The 14,210-nt window shown below is 45.6% G+C and overlaps 1 protein-coding gene across 1 annotated transcript in view; it reads left to right on the top strand.

Annotated features, from left to right (window-relative positions):
• Nucleotides 1-14,210, top strand: part of LOC145342826 (ADAMTS-like protein 1) — a 451,251-nt gene that overhangs the window by 318,875 nt on the left and 118,166 nt on the right. Inside the window, exon 14 of the mRNA XM_080188292.1 lies at nt 377-461. Coding sequence (XP_080044418.1) covers nt 377-461 — 85 coding nt within the window. The remainder of the gene's footprint in view (nt 1-376; nt 462-14,210) is intronic.

Below are 14,210 nucleotides of genomic sequence, written 5' to 3'. Positions count from 1 at the left end.
ATATGTTTGAAGCATTAAGTCTTCAGTTCATCAAACAATTCAGAAATAAAGAACTGACCAGAGACACAGGAAGAAACAGATAAAATTTAACTTGTCTTTAAATTTTAACGATCTAAAGAAAGGGATATGGGATATGGGGGAACAGGTAGATTTGAGACCAGGGAGAGATCAGCCATGATCTGACTGAATGGCAGAGCAGGCTCAAAGGGCTGAATGTGGCGACTTCTCCTAATCCTTATGTCCCTTGTGATCTCATTTTTATTACGCTAAGTGGTTTTGACTGAGGGCTGTGATCTTGTTGAAATGTGCAGCTTCTGACTACAAGTGTCTTTGTGAGTCCATCAGGGTGAATTTGATGCGTTTGTTTGGTTTGTAGAGAAACTCCCTGTGGAAGCGAAGTTGCCTTGGTTTAAGCAAGCTCAAGAACTGGAGGAATTACTGGCCGTTTCTGAAGAACCTTTGTGAGTCTGTTGGAACTCCATTTGAATTTTGCAGCAACTTTCAAATTCAATAAGAATGAGCCTCTTGAATTGCATTGAATGTTACCTGCCAATCATGATCTGATATTTATATATATATCTAACCAAGCTTTGACAGGAAGCTAAAACCCACATTGCAGTTTTCCAGGGTGGGTTTACTCTTCATGTTCCTATTCCCTCTTCTTCAGAGTTTGCACGCATTACCAATAAGCTGTCACTCTGAATAAGCCAACTAACAAGATAGAACAGTCCCATCAGACTTCCTGCATTACACTGCTGCAGTTTATATTCCCATTTAGTCTCTCTGTCAGTGGAGGCTTTGCGATAATTTTCAAACTGATGCAGACACTTTCCAGTCCATCGCCCTCATACCTTTGTTCTTGCTGAAATATTTACATGGAATGCCAATGGAATATTTGACTGTGACAGGAACAGTAACATGCTGAATGTGAGAAGTGTGAGATAGTCAGCACCCACACACACAGCCAGGGTGAAACTGGCCAATTCAACACAGACACAGATCAAACCTGTGACCTAACCAGTCTCCTGGGCAGGGCTCAGTTTCACAGAAACTCACTTCCATCCTGCAGTATTTGGACAGACATTGTAACAATTTTCAAACATTTGCCAAGTTTTGAGAAATCCAACTGATGGCACTCTGGATCTCCATCTTTAACCTATTCAGAGAGCCGCTATTTCTGGGACTTGTGTTCGAAACCCTTACAAAATATCAAGAAGCCAATGTTTGTGGACAGGAAGCTACATTTCTGATTAGGCAATGTTGTTAAAATGGAAGCTGATTTATTCATAGAACATAGAGCATGGAACATAAACATAACAGCACAGTACAGGCCCTTCAGCCCTCAATGTAGTGCCGAGCTATGTCCAATCCCAAGATCAGTCTATCCCCCTCCCTATCATTCTGGTGTGCTCCAAGTGCCTATCCAATAACCGCTTGAAAGTTCCTAAAGTGTCCGACTCCACTATCACAGCAGGCAGTGCATTCCACACCCCAACCACTCTCTGAGTGAAGAATCTACCTCGGACATCCCTCCTATATCTCCCACCATGAACCTTATAGTTATGCCCCCTGGTAACAGCTACATCCACTCAAGGAAATAGTCTCTGAACATCCACTCTATCAGTCCCTCTCATCATCTTATAAACCTTTATTAAGTCGCCTCTCATCCTCCTCCCGCTCTAAAGAGAAAAGCCCCAGATCCACCAACCTTTCCTCATAAGACCTACCCTCCAAACCTGGCAGCATCCTGGTAAATCTCCTCTGCAGTCTCTCCAATGCTTCCACATCCTTCTTATAGTGAGGTGACCAGAACTGAACACAATATTCCAAAATGTTGCAATGTTGTATAGTTGCAGCATAACCCCACGGCTCTCAAACTCAAACTCCCTGTTAATAAACGCTAACACACTATAAGCCTTCTTCACGGCTCTATCCATTTGAGTGGTAACCTTCAGAGATCTGTGGATATGAACCCCAAGATCTCTCTGTTCCTCCACATTCCTCAGAACCCTGCCGTTGATCCTGTAATCAGCATTCAAGTTTGTCCGACCAAAATGAATCACCTCGCACTTATCAGGGTTAAACTCCATCTGCCACTTTTCTTTGCAGCCTACAACAGCCCCCCACCTCATCCACAACTCCACCAATCTTGGTGTCATCAGCAAATTTACTAACCCACCCTTCCGCCCCCTCTTCCAAGTCATTGATAAAAATCACAAATAGCAGAGGACTCAGCACTGATCCCTGTGGTACACCGCTGGGAACTGGCCTCCAGTCTGAAAATTTTCCCTCCACCACCACCCTCTGTCTTCTGTGAGACAGCCAGTTACTTATCTATTCGGCCAAATTTCCTTCTATCCCACACCTCCTTACTTTCTTCATGAGCCTACCATGGGGAACCTTATAAGAACATAAGAACATAAGAAATAGGAGCAGGAGTAGGAGTATCAAATGCCTTACTAAAATCCAAGTGTACGACACCAACTGCTCTACCTTCATCTAAACACTTAGTCAACTCCTCAAAGAATTCAATCAAATTTGTGAGGCAGGACTTACCCCTCACGAAACCGTGCTGACTATCCCGGATTAAACTGCATCTTTCCAAATGGTCAGAAATCCTATCTCTCAGGACCCTTTCCATTAACTTATCGTCCACCGAAGTAAGACTAACTGGCCTATAATTACCAAGGTCATTCCTATTTCCCTTCTTGAAGACAGAAACAACATTTGCCACTACCCAGTCCTCTGGCTCTATTCCTATGGACGTGAGGACCCCAAGATCAAATCTAAAGGCTCCGCAATCTCATCCCTTGCCTCCCAAAGTATCCCAGGATGTATATCATCTGGCCCAGGGGACTTATCCACCCTCAGATTATTCAAAATTGCTAATGCAAATGGTAATTAAATTGGAGTAGTGTAATCCTCACAGATCTCCCATCCTACCTGCACTCACAGTCCTGTCCTTTTAGACACAACGTCACCAACAAATATAAAGGAAGGTTGAATGATGGGGCTGACAGAGTGGGTTGGGGAATTTGGATTTAAAGCCACAATCTGATCATCCATCATCTTACTGAATGGCGGACAAGATGCAAGGGGCCAAATGACACAGTTCGACCCCCAAGTGACCCAATTTGACCCCATTTCTCTTGTTAAGTTGTTGAAGGTGATGGAGGAAGCTCCATGGAAAGCAATGTTCGGGCAGGAAATTCAAGCTCCAACTTGCACTGTTTGCACCCGGCAAGAGTTTAAATCTCCCCCAAAAAGTTATAAAAATGTTAATAGCAGATGGTGCAATTTAATCTCAAGTGTTGTAAAGAGCAGTGCAAGGAAGCTCCATCTTCCTCTCTCCAGCTGCTGCCTCCAGTTCTGTCTTTTACAATAATGAGGCTGTGTTTATTCCTACACTAAACATTAATAGATGTTACTCGGTCAGTTCACAAACTCATTACTCTACACCAAACTGTCCTATAAAGCAGCAAGCACTTTAAGGTATAGCACATAACTCAAACCAGAATTAAAACTACCTCTTCACAAATCCTTACCACGATGTAATCTCCACAGCGTTGGTGACAATTGTTCCATTTCTGAAGCCAACTGTTCACATTCGGAACATCAAACTTTGCTAATTAAACATGGCAGTGGGTTAGAGTCATCGATGTTTACAGCAAGGAAACAGGCACTTCAGCCCAACTTCTCCATGCCGTCCCTTTTTTTAACCCCTAAGCTGATCCCAATTGCCAGCATTTATCCCATATCCCTCTTTACCAATCTTACCCATGTAACTGTCTAAATACTTTTTAAAAGACAAAATTATACCCACCTCTATTATTTCCTCTGGCAGCTTGTTCCAGACACTCACCACCCTCTGTGTGAAATAATTACCCCTCTGGGCGCTTTTATATCTCTCCCCTCTCACCTTAAACTTATGCCCTCTAGTTTTAGACTCCCCTACCTTTGGGAAAAGATATTGACTATCTGGCTGATTAATTTATAGACCTCTATAAGTTCATCCTTAAGCCTCCTACGCTGCAGGGAAAAAAGTCCCAGTCTATCCAGCCTCTCCTTATAATTCAATCCATCAAGTGCTGGTAGCATCCTAGTAAATCTTTTCTGCACTCTTTCTAGTTTAATAATATCCTTTCTATAATAGGGTGACCAGAACTGCACACAGTATTCTAAGTGTGGCCTTACCAATGTCTTGTACAACTTCAACAAGACGTCCCAACTCCTGTATTCAATGTTCTGATCAATGAAACCAAGCATGCCGAATGCCTTCTTCACCACTCTGTCCAGCTGTGACTCCGCTTGCAAAGAACAATGGACGTACCCCTAGATCTCTTTGTTCTATAACTCTCCCCAATGCCCTACCATTAACTGAGTAAGTCCTGTCTCGGTTTGATCTACCAAAATGCATCATCTCACATTTATCCAAATTAAATTCCATCTGCTATTTGTCAGCCCACTGACCCAATTGATCAAGATCCTAGATAATCTTCTTCACTGTCCACTATGCCACCACTCTTGGCCTCATCTTACTAACCATGCCTCCTAAATTCTCATCCAAATCATTAATGTGAATGACAGATAACCCTGCACTGATCCTTGAGGCACATCACTGGTCACAGGCCTCCAGTTTAAAGAACAACTCTCTACAACCACCCTCTGGCTCCTGTCAAGAAGCCAATTTTGTATCCATTTAGATACCTCACCCTGGATCCCGTGAGATTTAACCTTATGCAACAACCTACCATGCGGTACCTTGTCAAAGGCTTTTTTTAAAGTCCATGTAGACAACATCAACTGCACTACCCTCATCTACCTTCTTGGTTATTCCTTCAAAAAACTCAATCAAATTTGTGAGACATGATTTTCCACTCACAAAGCAATGCTGACTGCCCCTAATCAGTCTTTGCATCTCTAAATGCCTGTAGATCCTGTCTCTCAAAATACCTTCTAATTAATTAGCCAGCACAGATGTGAGGCTCACTGGCCTGTAGTTCCCAGGCTTTTCCCTGCAGCCCTTTTTAAACAAAGATACAACATTTGCCATCCTCTAATCTTCAGGCACCTCACCAATGGCTGTTGATGGTTCAAATATCTCTGCTAGGGGACCTGCAATTTCCTCCCTAGATCCCCACAATGTCCTGGGATACACTTCATCAGGTCCCGGGATTTATCTACCTTGATGCATTTTAAGACTTCCAGCACCTCCTTCTCTGTAATATGTACACTCCTCAAGACATTGTTGCATTGTCAAAGCTATCAAGCAGAATCTGGCAGGTGGAAGGAGACTTTGACTTGGGAGCAAATTTGTCAATTGAACTGCGGAGTGTAGATGATTTTAAGGAGGGACGTGACTGGTAATGGCTCATTCACCAGATCGTTCATCGAGAAATGGAAGTGAGGTCACCCCAGCTGCTCCAAAAGCATATGTATTATATCCAGTTTAGTGATTTCTATTCCCATTGGCCGGCTGTTGTGTTATTATTCAATCCTTGTGCTTAGTTACTGTACAAGACACGAGACACCAGTCATTTGGGCAAACAGGTTGTGGGTTCATTTATTAAGATTAGTTATATTTCAGTACAAAGTTTGAAGGCAACAGATTTGCCTGCTTCTTTTGAGATAACGAAATAAACCAAAATAATCAAGCAACTCTTGTGAGGTTAATAAATTATATAAAAACAAAAGTGAAGTATATAATTAAATAAAATAATGTAAATAGCTAATTAGAACTCATTAAGGAAGCAGGATAGGTGGTGTGACACAACTGCAGTAAATGGGCGCTCCTGATGCCCATTTGACCCAGGGCAAACTGATCTACAGTAAGTGTTTGAAGTTAGAGCAGCTTTGGCTCAGAGTTATGAGCTGGAGGCTGCATTACACATACTGTATCAGGAAGGGAAGGTTTACTGATTCTTCACTTCCTGAGGCAGTCACACCTTCTAGGACAGGGTCCTGTGGTTTGGTCAGTGGTCAGGGACAGCAGAGTGTGACTGCGAGTGAGGGAGATGAGGCGATTTGGAGCACAGGAGCCTTGGTTTCTACAGGCTTGAGGTTTCTTCAGCTTGGTTGATGACAGTGGAGGCTGCAGAGTGGATGAGCAAACTGGCCATAGTACTGGAAGCTATTCAAGTAGGGGAGAAAAAAGGAATGTAGTGGCTGTCAGGGACAATATAGTCAGAGGGATTTACACTGTTTGCTACAGCAAAGAAAAAACAAGCAGGTTCTCAAGGTTTCAAATGTGGTCCATGTTGTCCAAGACCTTGTTGTGCATTTTGATAACTGTGGGGAGGGGGAAGGGGGGGTGGGGGGGGCTGCCCTATGGCGGGGGCAGATCGGTAGAGCACCCTTGTCTTACGGATGTTTAGTGTAAGGCCCATAATCTTATACACCTTGCTGAAAGTGTTGATAATGACTTGGAGTTGGAGTTGGAGCTCGAGCCCCTCGTGCCTGGGGACGCAGGTTCCCCTACCTACTGTAGCTCAATGAGCGAGGATGGGAAGGTCTTGGATCTAACCTGCGGTGGTGTTTTGTAGTTCAGCTCCACTGCAGTGGGAATTTGCTGAGGGTGAGTTTTGGCATTGCAGCAAGCAAGGTCAAGAAGCGTGTCAGTGTGCTGACACAGCCTTGGTTTGACCCCAGTCCAAACGTGAATTGGGTTTGTGGTGAATGCGTTTGTCAGGATTACAGCTTGCATGTCATTGTGGAGCAGGAGAAGCATGGTGGCAAACCTTTGAGGGGACTGCTGAAACAAAGCTTGGTGCTTCATAATCTCTCACAGTTGACAGTTTCAAAGGCCTTTGTAAGGTCAAAGAAGGTCGTGGACAAGGATTGGTGCTGTTCGCAGTTGCTGTGAGTGAGGATCATGTAGCCTCTTAGTGGTGAGAATTTGCATTGTGATTCTGAGAGGAGCTCTTCAGCTACGGGGAAAAGGCAAATGGGGAGGACTGGCATTGCCCTGTGGGTCAATGCCAGGGAGCTGTGCCTGGGTGTTGCTGGGGCACTTCCATTGGGGAGGTTTAGGGTTGGAGGGGCAAAGGTCCCATGTATGTAGGAGTGGGCAGTTTCCTGGGGACATCATGGTTGTCAGCTAACTGCTGGACCTCCTGTGCTTTCTTCACCCATCGTCTATTCCTGAGGTCAAAGGTTTGTTACTGGAGCTCAGCCCCTAGTCAACTGTACAGCTGTTTTCTTGCTCTCGAGTTGGGTTGCTGTTTCAGCTTCAGAAAAACCTTCCATTTTCAGCCTATCAGCTCCTGATTATTCTTATGGACCAATGTTGGTGTTTCCGATTTGAGCCGTCAAGCGTCTCTTCACAAGCCTTGATTATTGCCATGGGGGACAGGTCAGGCACTGTGGGCAGTCTGTGTCACCAGGAGTTGTCAGGTTGGCAGAGAGACGCTGGCTGAATAGGGCTCGCTCTCTCGTCAGCGTCTTTGAGTGCAGTGACTTTGATTTTCCTGTGTCATTGTTTCTGTTAGCGTCGCTGCTTTGGGGCTACATTGATGTTGGTCAGAGAGTGGATTAGACAGTGGTCCATCCACTGTCATGGCGCAGCTGATATGCACGTGCTTGCAGTCCCTCACTTGGACAATGATGTCATGGAGCAAGTGGCAGCACTTGGAGCGAGGGTGTTACCAACATGCCTGGTGTTTAGCTCTCTGACTTAACAGGGTGCTGATTATGACAAGACCATAGAGTCATCAAGGTTTACAGCATGGAAACAAGCCCTTTGGCCCAAGTTGACCTTGCTGCTCCCTTTTTACCATTAAGCCCACATTTGGCCCATATCCCTTTATACTCATCTTACCAATGTATCTGTCTAAATGCTTTTTAAAAGACAAAATTGTACTATTACTACTGACAGCTCATTCCAGACACTCGCCACCCTCTGGACCCCATGTTCTAGGCATTTTCCAGGAGCAGGGACTCTCTTCCATTATACCATAGAACCCTACAATGCAGAAAGAGGCCCTTTGGCCCATCGAGTCTGCACTGACCACAATCCCACCCAGGCCCTACCCCCATATTCCTATATATTTTACCCACTAATCCCTCTAACCTAAGCATCTCAGGACACTAAGGGGCAATTTTTTAACAGGACCAATCAACCTAACCTGCACATCTTTGGACTGTGGGAGAAAACCAGAGTACCCGGAGGAAACCCACACAGACACGGGGAGAATGTGCAAACTCCACACAGACAGTAACCCAAGCCAGGAATTGAACCCAGGTCCCTGGAGCTGTGAAGCAGCAGTGATAACCACCGTGCTACCGTGCCGCCCATTACCTTGTGACAAGGTCGCTGCCTCGGCAGACAATGATCTGGTGCAGTGTGCCCAATACAGTATACCCTGTGTGGTATACTCTGTGTGTGTACCCGGTGCAGTAAGACCAATACAGTATGCCTACAACAGTATACTTAGTGCAATGCACCCAATGTAGTGTACCAAGTGTAGTCTATCTGGGCAGAATGCATTGCAGTATGTTTAGCACAGTGTACCCCAGTACAATGTATCCAGTGCCGTATTCCAGTACATTTTGCGGGATAAAGTACACCTGGAGCAGTGTGCCCAGGATAGTATACCCAGTGCAGTATGCCTGGGGCAGTGTACCTGGAGTAGTGTGCCCAGGTTAGTATACCCAATGCAGTATGCCTGGGGCAGTGTACCTGGAGTAGTGTGCCCAGGTTAGTATACCCAATGCAGTGTGCCTGGGGCAGTGTACCTGGAGCAGTGTGCCCAGGTTAGTATACCCAATGCAGTATGCCTGGGGCAGTGTACCTGGAGTAGTGTGCCCAGGTTAGTATACCCAATGCAGTGTGCCTGGGGCAGTGTACCTGGAGCAGTGTGCCCAGGTTAGTATACCCAATGCAGTGTGCCTGGGGCAGTGTACCTGGAGCAGTGTGCCCAGGTTAGTATACCCAATGCAGTGTGCCTGGGGCAGTGTACCTGGAGCAGTGTGCCCAGGTTTGTATACCCAATGCAGTGTGCCTGGGGCAGTGTACCTGGAGCAGTGTGCCCAGGTTAGTATACCCAATGCAGTGTGCCTGGGGCAGTGTACCTGGAGCAGTGTGCCCAGGTTAGTATACCCGGTAGTATGTTTGGAGCAGTGCGCCTGGTGGAATGCAAGAAAATCTGGTACATGAATCTCATACATATAATTTTTATTTGCAGATTAAGACATTTTTTTCCTTGTGTTTCATCTATCAGAACCCCTCCTATCACAGCAACGTTCAAAAGAGTCATTTTACTGAACGAGTATCTGCAGAATTATTTTCTCTGCTTTATATTCTTGACTGTAAATGATTTAAATATTTTTGTTCAAACACTTATAGCTTTGGCAAGAACAGTGCAATAAATAACACCAGGCTTCTGTGCTGCAAATGTTAAACCAACATTTAAATCTGGAAGCCATATGTAGGATCTTATTAACACTTGGATGATAAAGAAATTGAAAGATATTCCCCAATATCCATATGCAAGCGTGAGAGCAAAACACTAATCTTTAAACTCCAAACGTCATCCAGAAATATTTTTATTAAAACAAAACTATAATTTTGTTATCATAAACCTTGCATTCTATCCACTAGCTGTGTGTGTATGTGTGGCTGTAATATTGTAACATGTGCACAAGAAACAGACAAAACATTGGATGGACAGGATTTTACAGCCCTTCCTGTCAGTCAGAATTTCCAGTACCGCCAAAAATGATCCCCTATGGTGGGGATGGGAGAGCCGTGCAAAATACTTTAGACATCAGTGAGAAAAGAAGATCTGGAAAACACACCATGGGAGGGCCAGCAAATCCAGCCATTCAAGATCGGAGTTGAGGAGGAACTTCTTCACTCAAAGGGTGGTGAATCTCTGGAATTCTCTGCCCGTTGAAGTGGTGGAGGCTGCCTTGCTAAATATATTTAAGTCACGGGTAGATAGATTTCTGATAGACAGGGGAATTAAGGGGAGAAAGCGGGAAAGTGGAACTGATCCACTATCAGATCAGCCATGATCTTATTGAATGGCGGGGCAGGCTCGAAGGGCTAGATGGCCTGCTCCTGCTCCTATTTCTTATGTTCTTATGTTCTTATTCCCAGCAAACCCTGCCAATCCCAGCAAATTGTGCCATTCCCAACAAAAACCTTCAGCAACACAGAAATAATGAGACAACAAATTCAGTTTTTGATAAATCTCTTTCTCCCGTCCACAGTGTCTCCAGACTTACTCCATAACATGTCTGCACTGAAACACACCCCATCCACACACACTGCACCCCAAAACACATTCACGCTAACATCCCCATGCTCAGTTGCATGTACACTCAAATGTGTATTCACACATGTATACCCATCAAAACACCCCTCACTAACATTCACACATACTCATATATATACACCCATGCTCTCACACACCAGAACACAAACTCACACATACTCCCACACAAACATACTGCCACCAAACATTCTACATACACACATACTCCCTCCCCCACTCTCTCCCCCACCTCTCTCTCTCCTCTCTACTTGTTCTGTACCTGTCTAGGATGGAGTACATACAGTGCACCACTGGAGATTACTTTTTGACCTGGCTAAAGAAGGTTGATTTCCCCTTCATGGAGTTAATAGAAGCTGGAATCTTTGTCCAGCTCTGTCAACCCCAATACAATCTGCCCCAGCTAACCCTGTCCCCCACCCCGGCCTACTGCTTTGCCAGTTTGTGTGAGATTCTCCTGTGCTGAGGTTGGCAGGTTGCTGTAGGGACTCCATTTCCAGCTATAGCTCACTGCCTCAATCACCAGGACCCTGCAAGGATGTCCATCACCACAGACACTGACAACACCAGGTTTTAGTCCAACCTATTTATTTGATAATATACTCACAAGCTTTCGGGTTAGTCCCTTCATCAGGTGAATGGAGAGTTCTGGCCTCAGACAGAGCATATAAAGCACAGACAGTTTAGAGATTACTGATTAGAATGCGAATCCTTACACCTAACCTGCTGTTCAAGACCTGAAGTGGCTGATAATGTGAGTGGAAGGAGCACTGATCACAGTTTAAAGAGATGTGTATTGTCTCCAGACAGTACAGTAAGTGAGGTTTTGCAAACCCAGGCAAGTCACGGGGGTTGTCTACCTGATACGTTACAAGAAAGGATGTCCCGAAGCATGGTACATTGGGGAGACCATGCAGACGCTACAACAACGGATGAATGAACATCGCTCGACAATCACCAGGCAAGACTGTTCCCTTCCTGTTGGCGAACACTTCAGTGGTCACGGGCATTCAGCCTCTGACCTTCGGGTAAGCATTCTCCAAGGCGGCCTTCACGACACACGACAGCGCAGAGTCGCTGAACAGAGACTGATAGCCAAGTTCCGCACACATGAGGACGGTCTCAACAGGGATCTTGGGTTCATGTCGCACTATCTGTAACCCCCATGACTTGCCTGGGTTTGCAAAACCTCACTTACTGTACTGTCTGGAGACAATACACGTCTCTTTAAACTGTGATCAGTGCTCCTTCCACTCACATTATCAGCCACTTCAGGTCTTGAACAGCAGGTTAGGTGTAAGGATTCGCATTTTAATCAGTAATCTCTAAACTGTCTGTGCTTTATATGCTCTGCCTGAGGCCAGAACTCTCCATTCACCTGACGAAGGGACTAACCCGAAAGCTTGTGAGTATATTATCAAATAAATAGGTTGGACTAAAACCTGGTGTTGTCAGACTTTTCACTGTGTTTACGCCAGTCCAACGCCGGCATACCCACATCATCACCACGGAGACAGCTTTGGGGAAAATGTACCTCCTCTGTATGGCCAATCTCCAGGCCTGGGGCAGAAAGGATCAGCAGTGTCAGTCATGGGACCGGCAAGTTCCAGATGATCTACAATTTTAGTTCCTGCCTATTGGATCAACTGCTTTCCACTCTGTCTGTCTCATTTCTCAAACTGCTCCATGTTTACAGGATTCCACGTTCCTTCTCAGTGTTTCTGAGATTCTCATCACTTTCTATGCAGTGCTCCATCTTTCCAGAATCTCACATTATTTCATCTCTTAAATTCACCATTCATTCTGCAAACAAGCACGAGGCGAGGGGTGTACTCAGTATTGAGGACGAATCTGAATGGGTTAAATATAAACTGGGAGAAGGTAAGTCTCATATCAGTGATGTTATCACAAACCTTTCCACTTTGCTGTGTCTTTAATGTTTCGATCTTGCACATAATCAGAAGATTAGGAGAGTAAAGTTTGAAATGTGATGTGATGTCGTTCTAATGCTTTGTAGATACTGTGCCAGTTGCTGTTGGTTATTATTTCCTGTTCTATTTCATGCTGTGTTGGAAACACTGCTACAGCCACACACCTCATTAGTGCGCAGAAAACACTTTGGCTGATAAGAGAAAAGGGAAATGATTGAGAAAGTACATGATTACACAGGGCATTTTTAAAATTTATTTGGTTCAAAGTAAAGCTTTCAAAGTAGTCCAATCAAAGTAACTTTATTTTTAAAAAATCACTAATTAGCTCATGTTCATGAACAATTACGCAAAAATATATCTGAAATAAACCAGTAATGAGACAACTTGTCCAGCACTGACTGGTTATCAGTGTTCTGTGAATCTAGATGCTGAAAAATATTGGCTGCCATTCTCCCATGGGTGCTAATTGTTGGGAAAACTGTGCAAAATCACAACTGTTTTCTCAGTTCAGCTTCTCACCGGAATCTCCGCACTCTGTGCAATACAGAGGCCACAATCATGAATCTCATTAAAAACACAGGAGACAGGATCTCTTCGCACCAGAGTCTGACGGTTCTGGAACTCTGAACATGTTTAGGTGGCCCTGATCTGTCAGACTCCCCGATTGCTGACCAGCTCGGGTCCCCTGCAGTGCTGCCCCTCCAGCTGCCCCATGGCTCGATCGCAGCCCCCACAACAATTCCCGGGCCAGCTCCGAACCCCACGCCCTGTCTCGGAGCGCCCCAATGTCCTCCCGCCAACCCCGCCCCCCACACCCAGCAGTGGCGATCCCTCCACTCCCTCACCCTGGCAGAAACTCCCCCCTCTGCCGCTGATTCCACCCCCCCCCCCTCGGAGTCAAACCCCCCCCCCCCCCCGTTGACCTCCCACAAGTTAGACTACCCCCCAGAGACTGCCCACCTCTGCCAGCAGACCATTCCCCTAATCTGCTCCAATTGCTGCCCTCCCTCCATTCCAGACTGATCCTGTCTGCGGAGCGGCAGTGGGACCCCCCCCCCCCCCCCCCCCACACCCACCGATTGTCCCTAGGCCCCACCCACAATAGGCTCCACCTCCTTGGCACTGCCCGATGACCTGTGGGCAGTGTCAATGTGATCCCTGGGCATGGGCACTTTGCCTCTTGGGCACTGCCACTGTGCCCATGCCCAGGGGGCACCACACCCTCCCCCTCCACCCCTGCCCCTCCACCGCCCGACCCAATTGCTCCCCTTCATTCCGGCAGGGTCTCCTGCTAGCTCCTCAACATAAGGACTAGTCTGAACCCTGCCAAAATGAAGTACCCTTGGTGGGGTGGGAGTTGCTATTGGGACCTGAAAGTTCCCAATAATGAATGGCTAAACATATTTAAAATAAATTTTAAGAAGATTTAAATGACTATCCGTCTTCCCGCCAGTTTCCAGCATGGTCTGGACTCCAACTGTTCACCACTCTGGGAGCTGCTCATGCATTCCCAACCATACGCAAATCCTGGAAAAAGGCTGGTGACGTGCATCTCCCGCCACAACCTGCCAGAAAAGTTGCGGGTCGCGATGGGAGAATCGCTGCCGTCATGTGTTAATTTAACACGTATTTCAAGTAGTTTAAGGATTGTACAAAACTCTTCCTAACATCAGTGGCTGAGCAAGTGTGCACTCAGTAGCATAAGCAATGTCACGATGTATCATTACAAACACCATGTAACACCATTGCGATCAAGACTTTGAATGATTCTCAGACAAAAACAGAAGTCATATTTGCCAAATATATCGTCATGAAATGTCCCTTTAAGATTGGCATCCACATACATCTGGACACACGTGTACACACACCTGCATATGCACACACTCCTGTATATAGTCACAGGCATGTGTTTCCTGACCATGTGTGTCACAGCCAGTAAAAACTGAGTATAAATAGTGCAGTTAAATCAGATTTTCAATGAAGAATATTTCATCCTTTTTCTATT

This window comes from Carcharhinus amblyrhynchos, chromosome 5, assembly GCF_965287045.1.
Source record: "Carcharhinus amblyrhynchos chromosome 5, sCarAmb.v2.hapA, whole genome shotgun sequence".
Classification (NCBI taxonomy): domain Eukaryota; kingdom Metazoa; phylum Chordata; class Chondrichthyes; order Carcharhiniformes; family Carcharhinidae; genus Carcharhinus; species Carcharhinus amblyrhynchos.
This window is presented reverse-complemented; position numbering and strand designations above follow the sequence as displayed.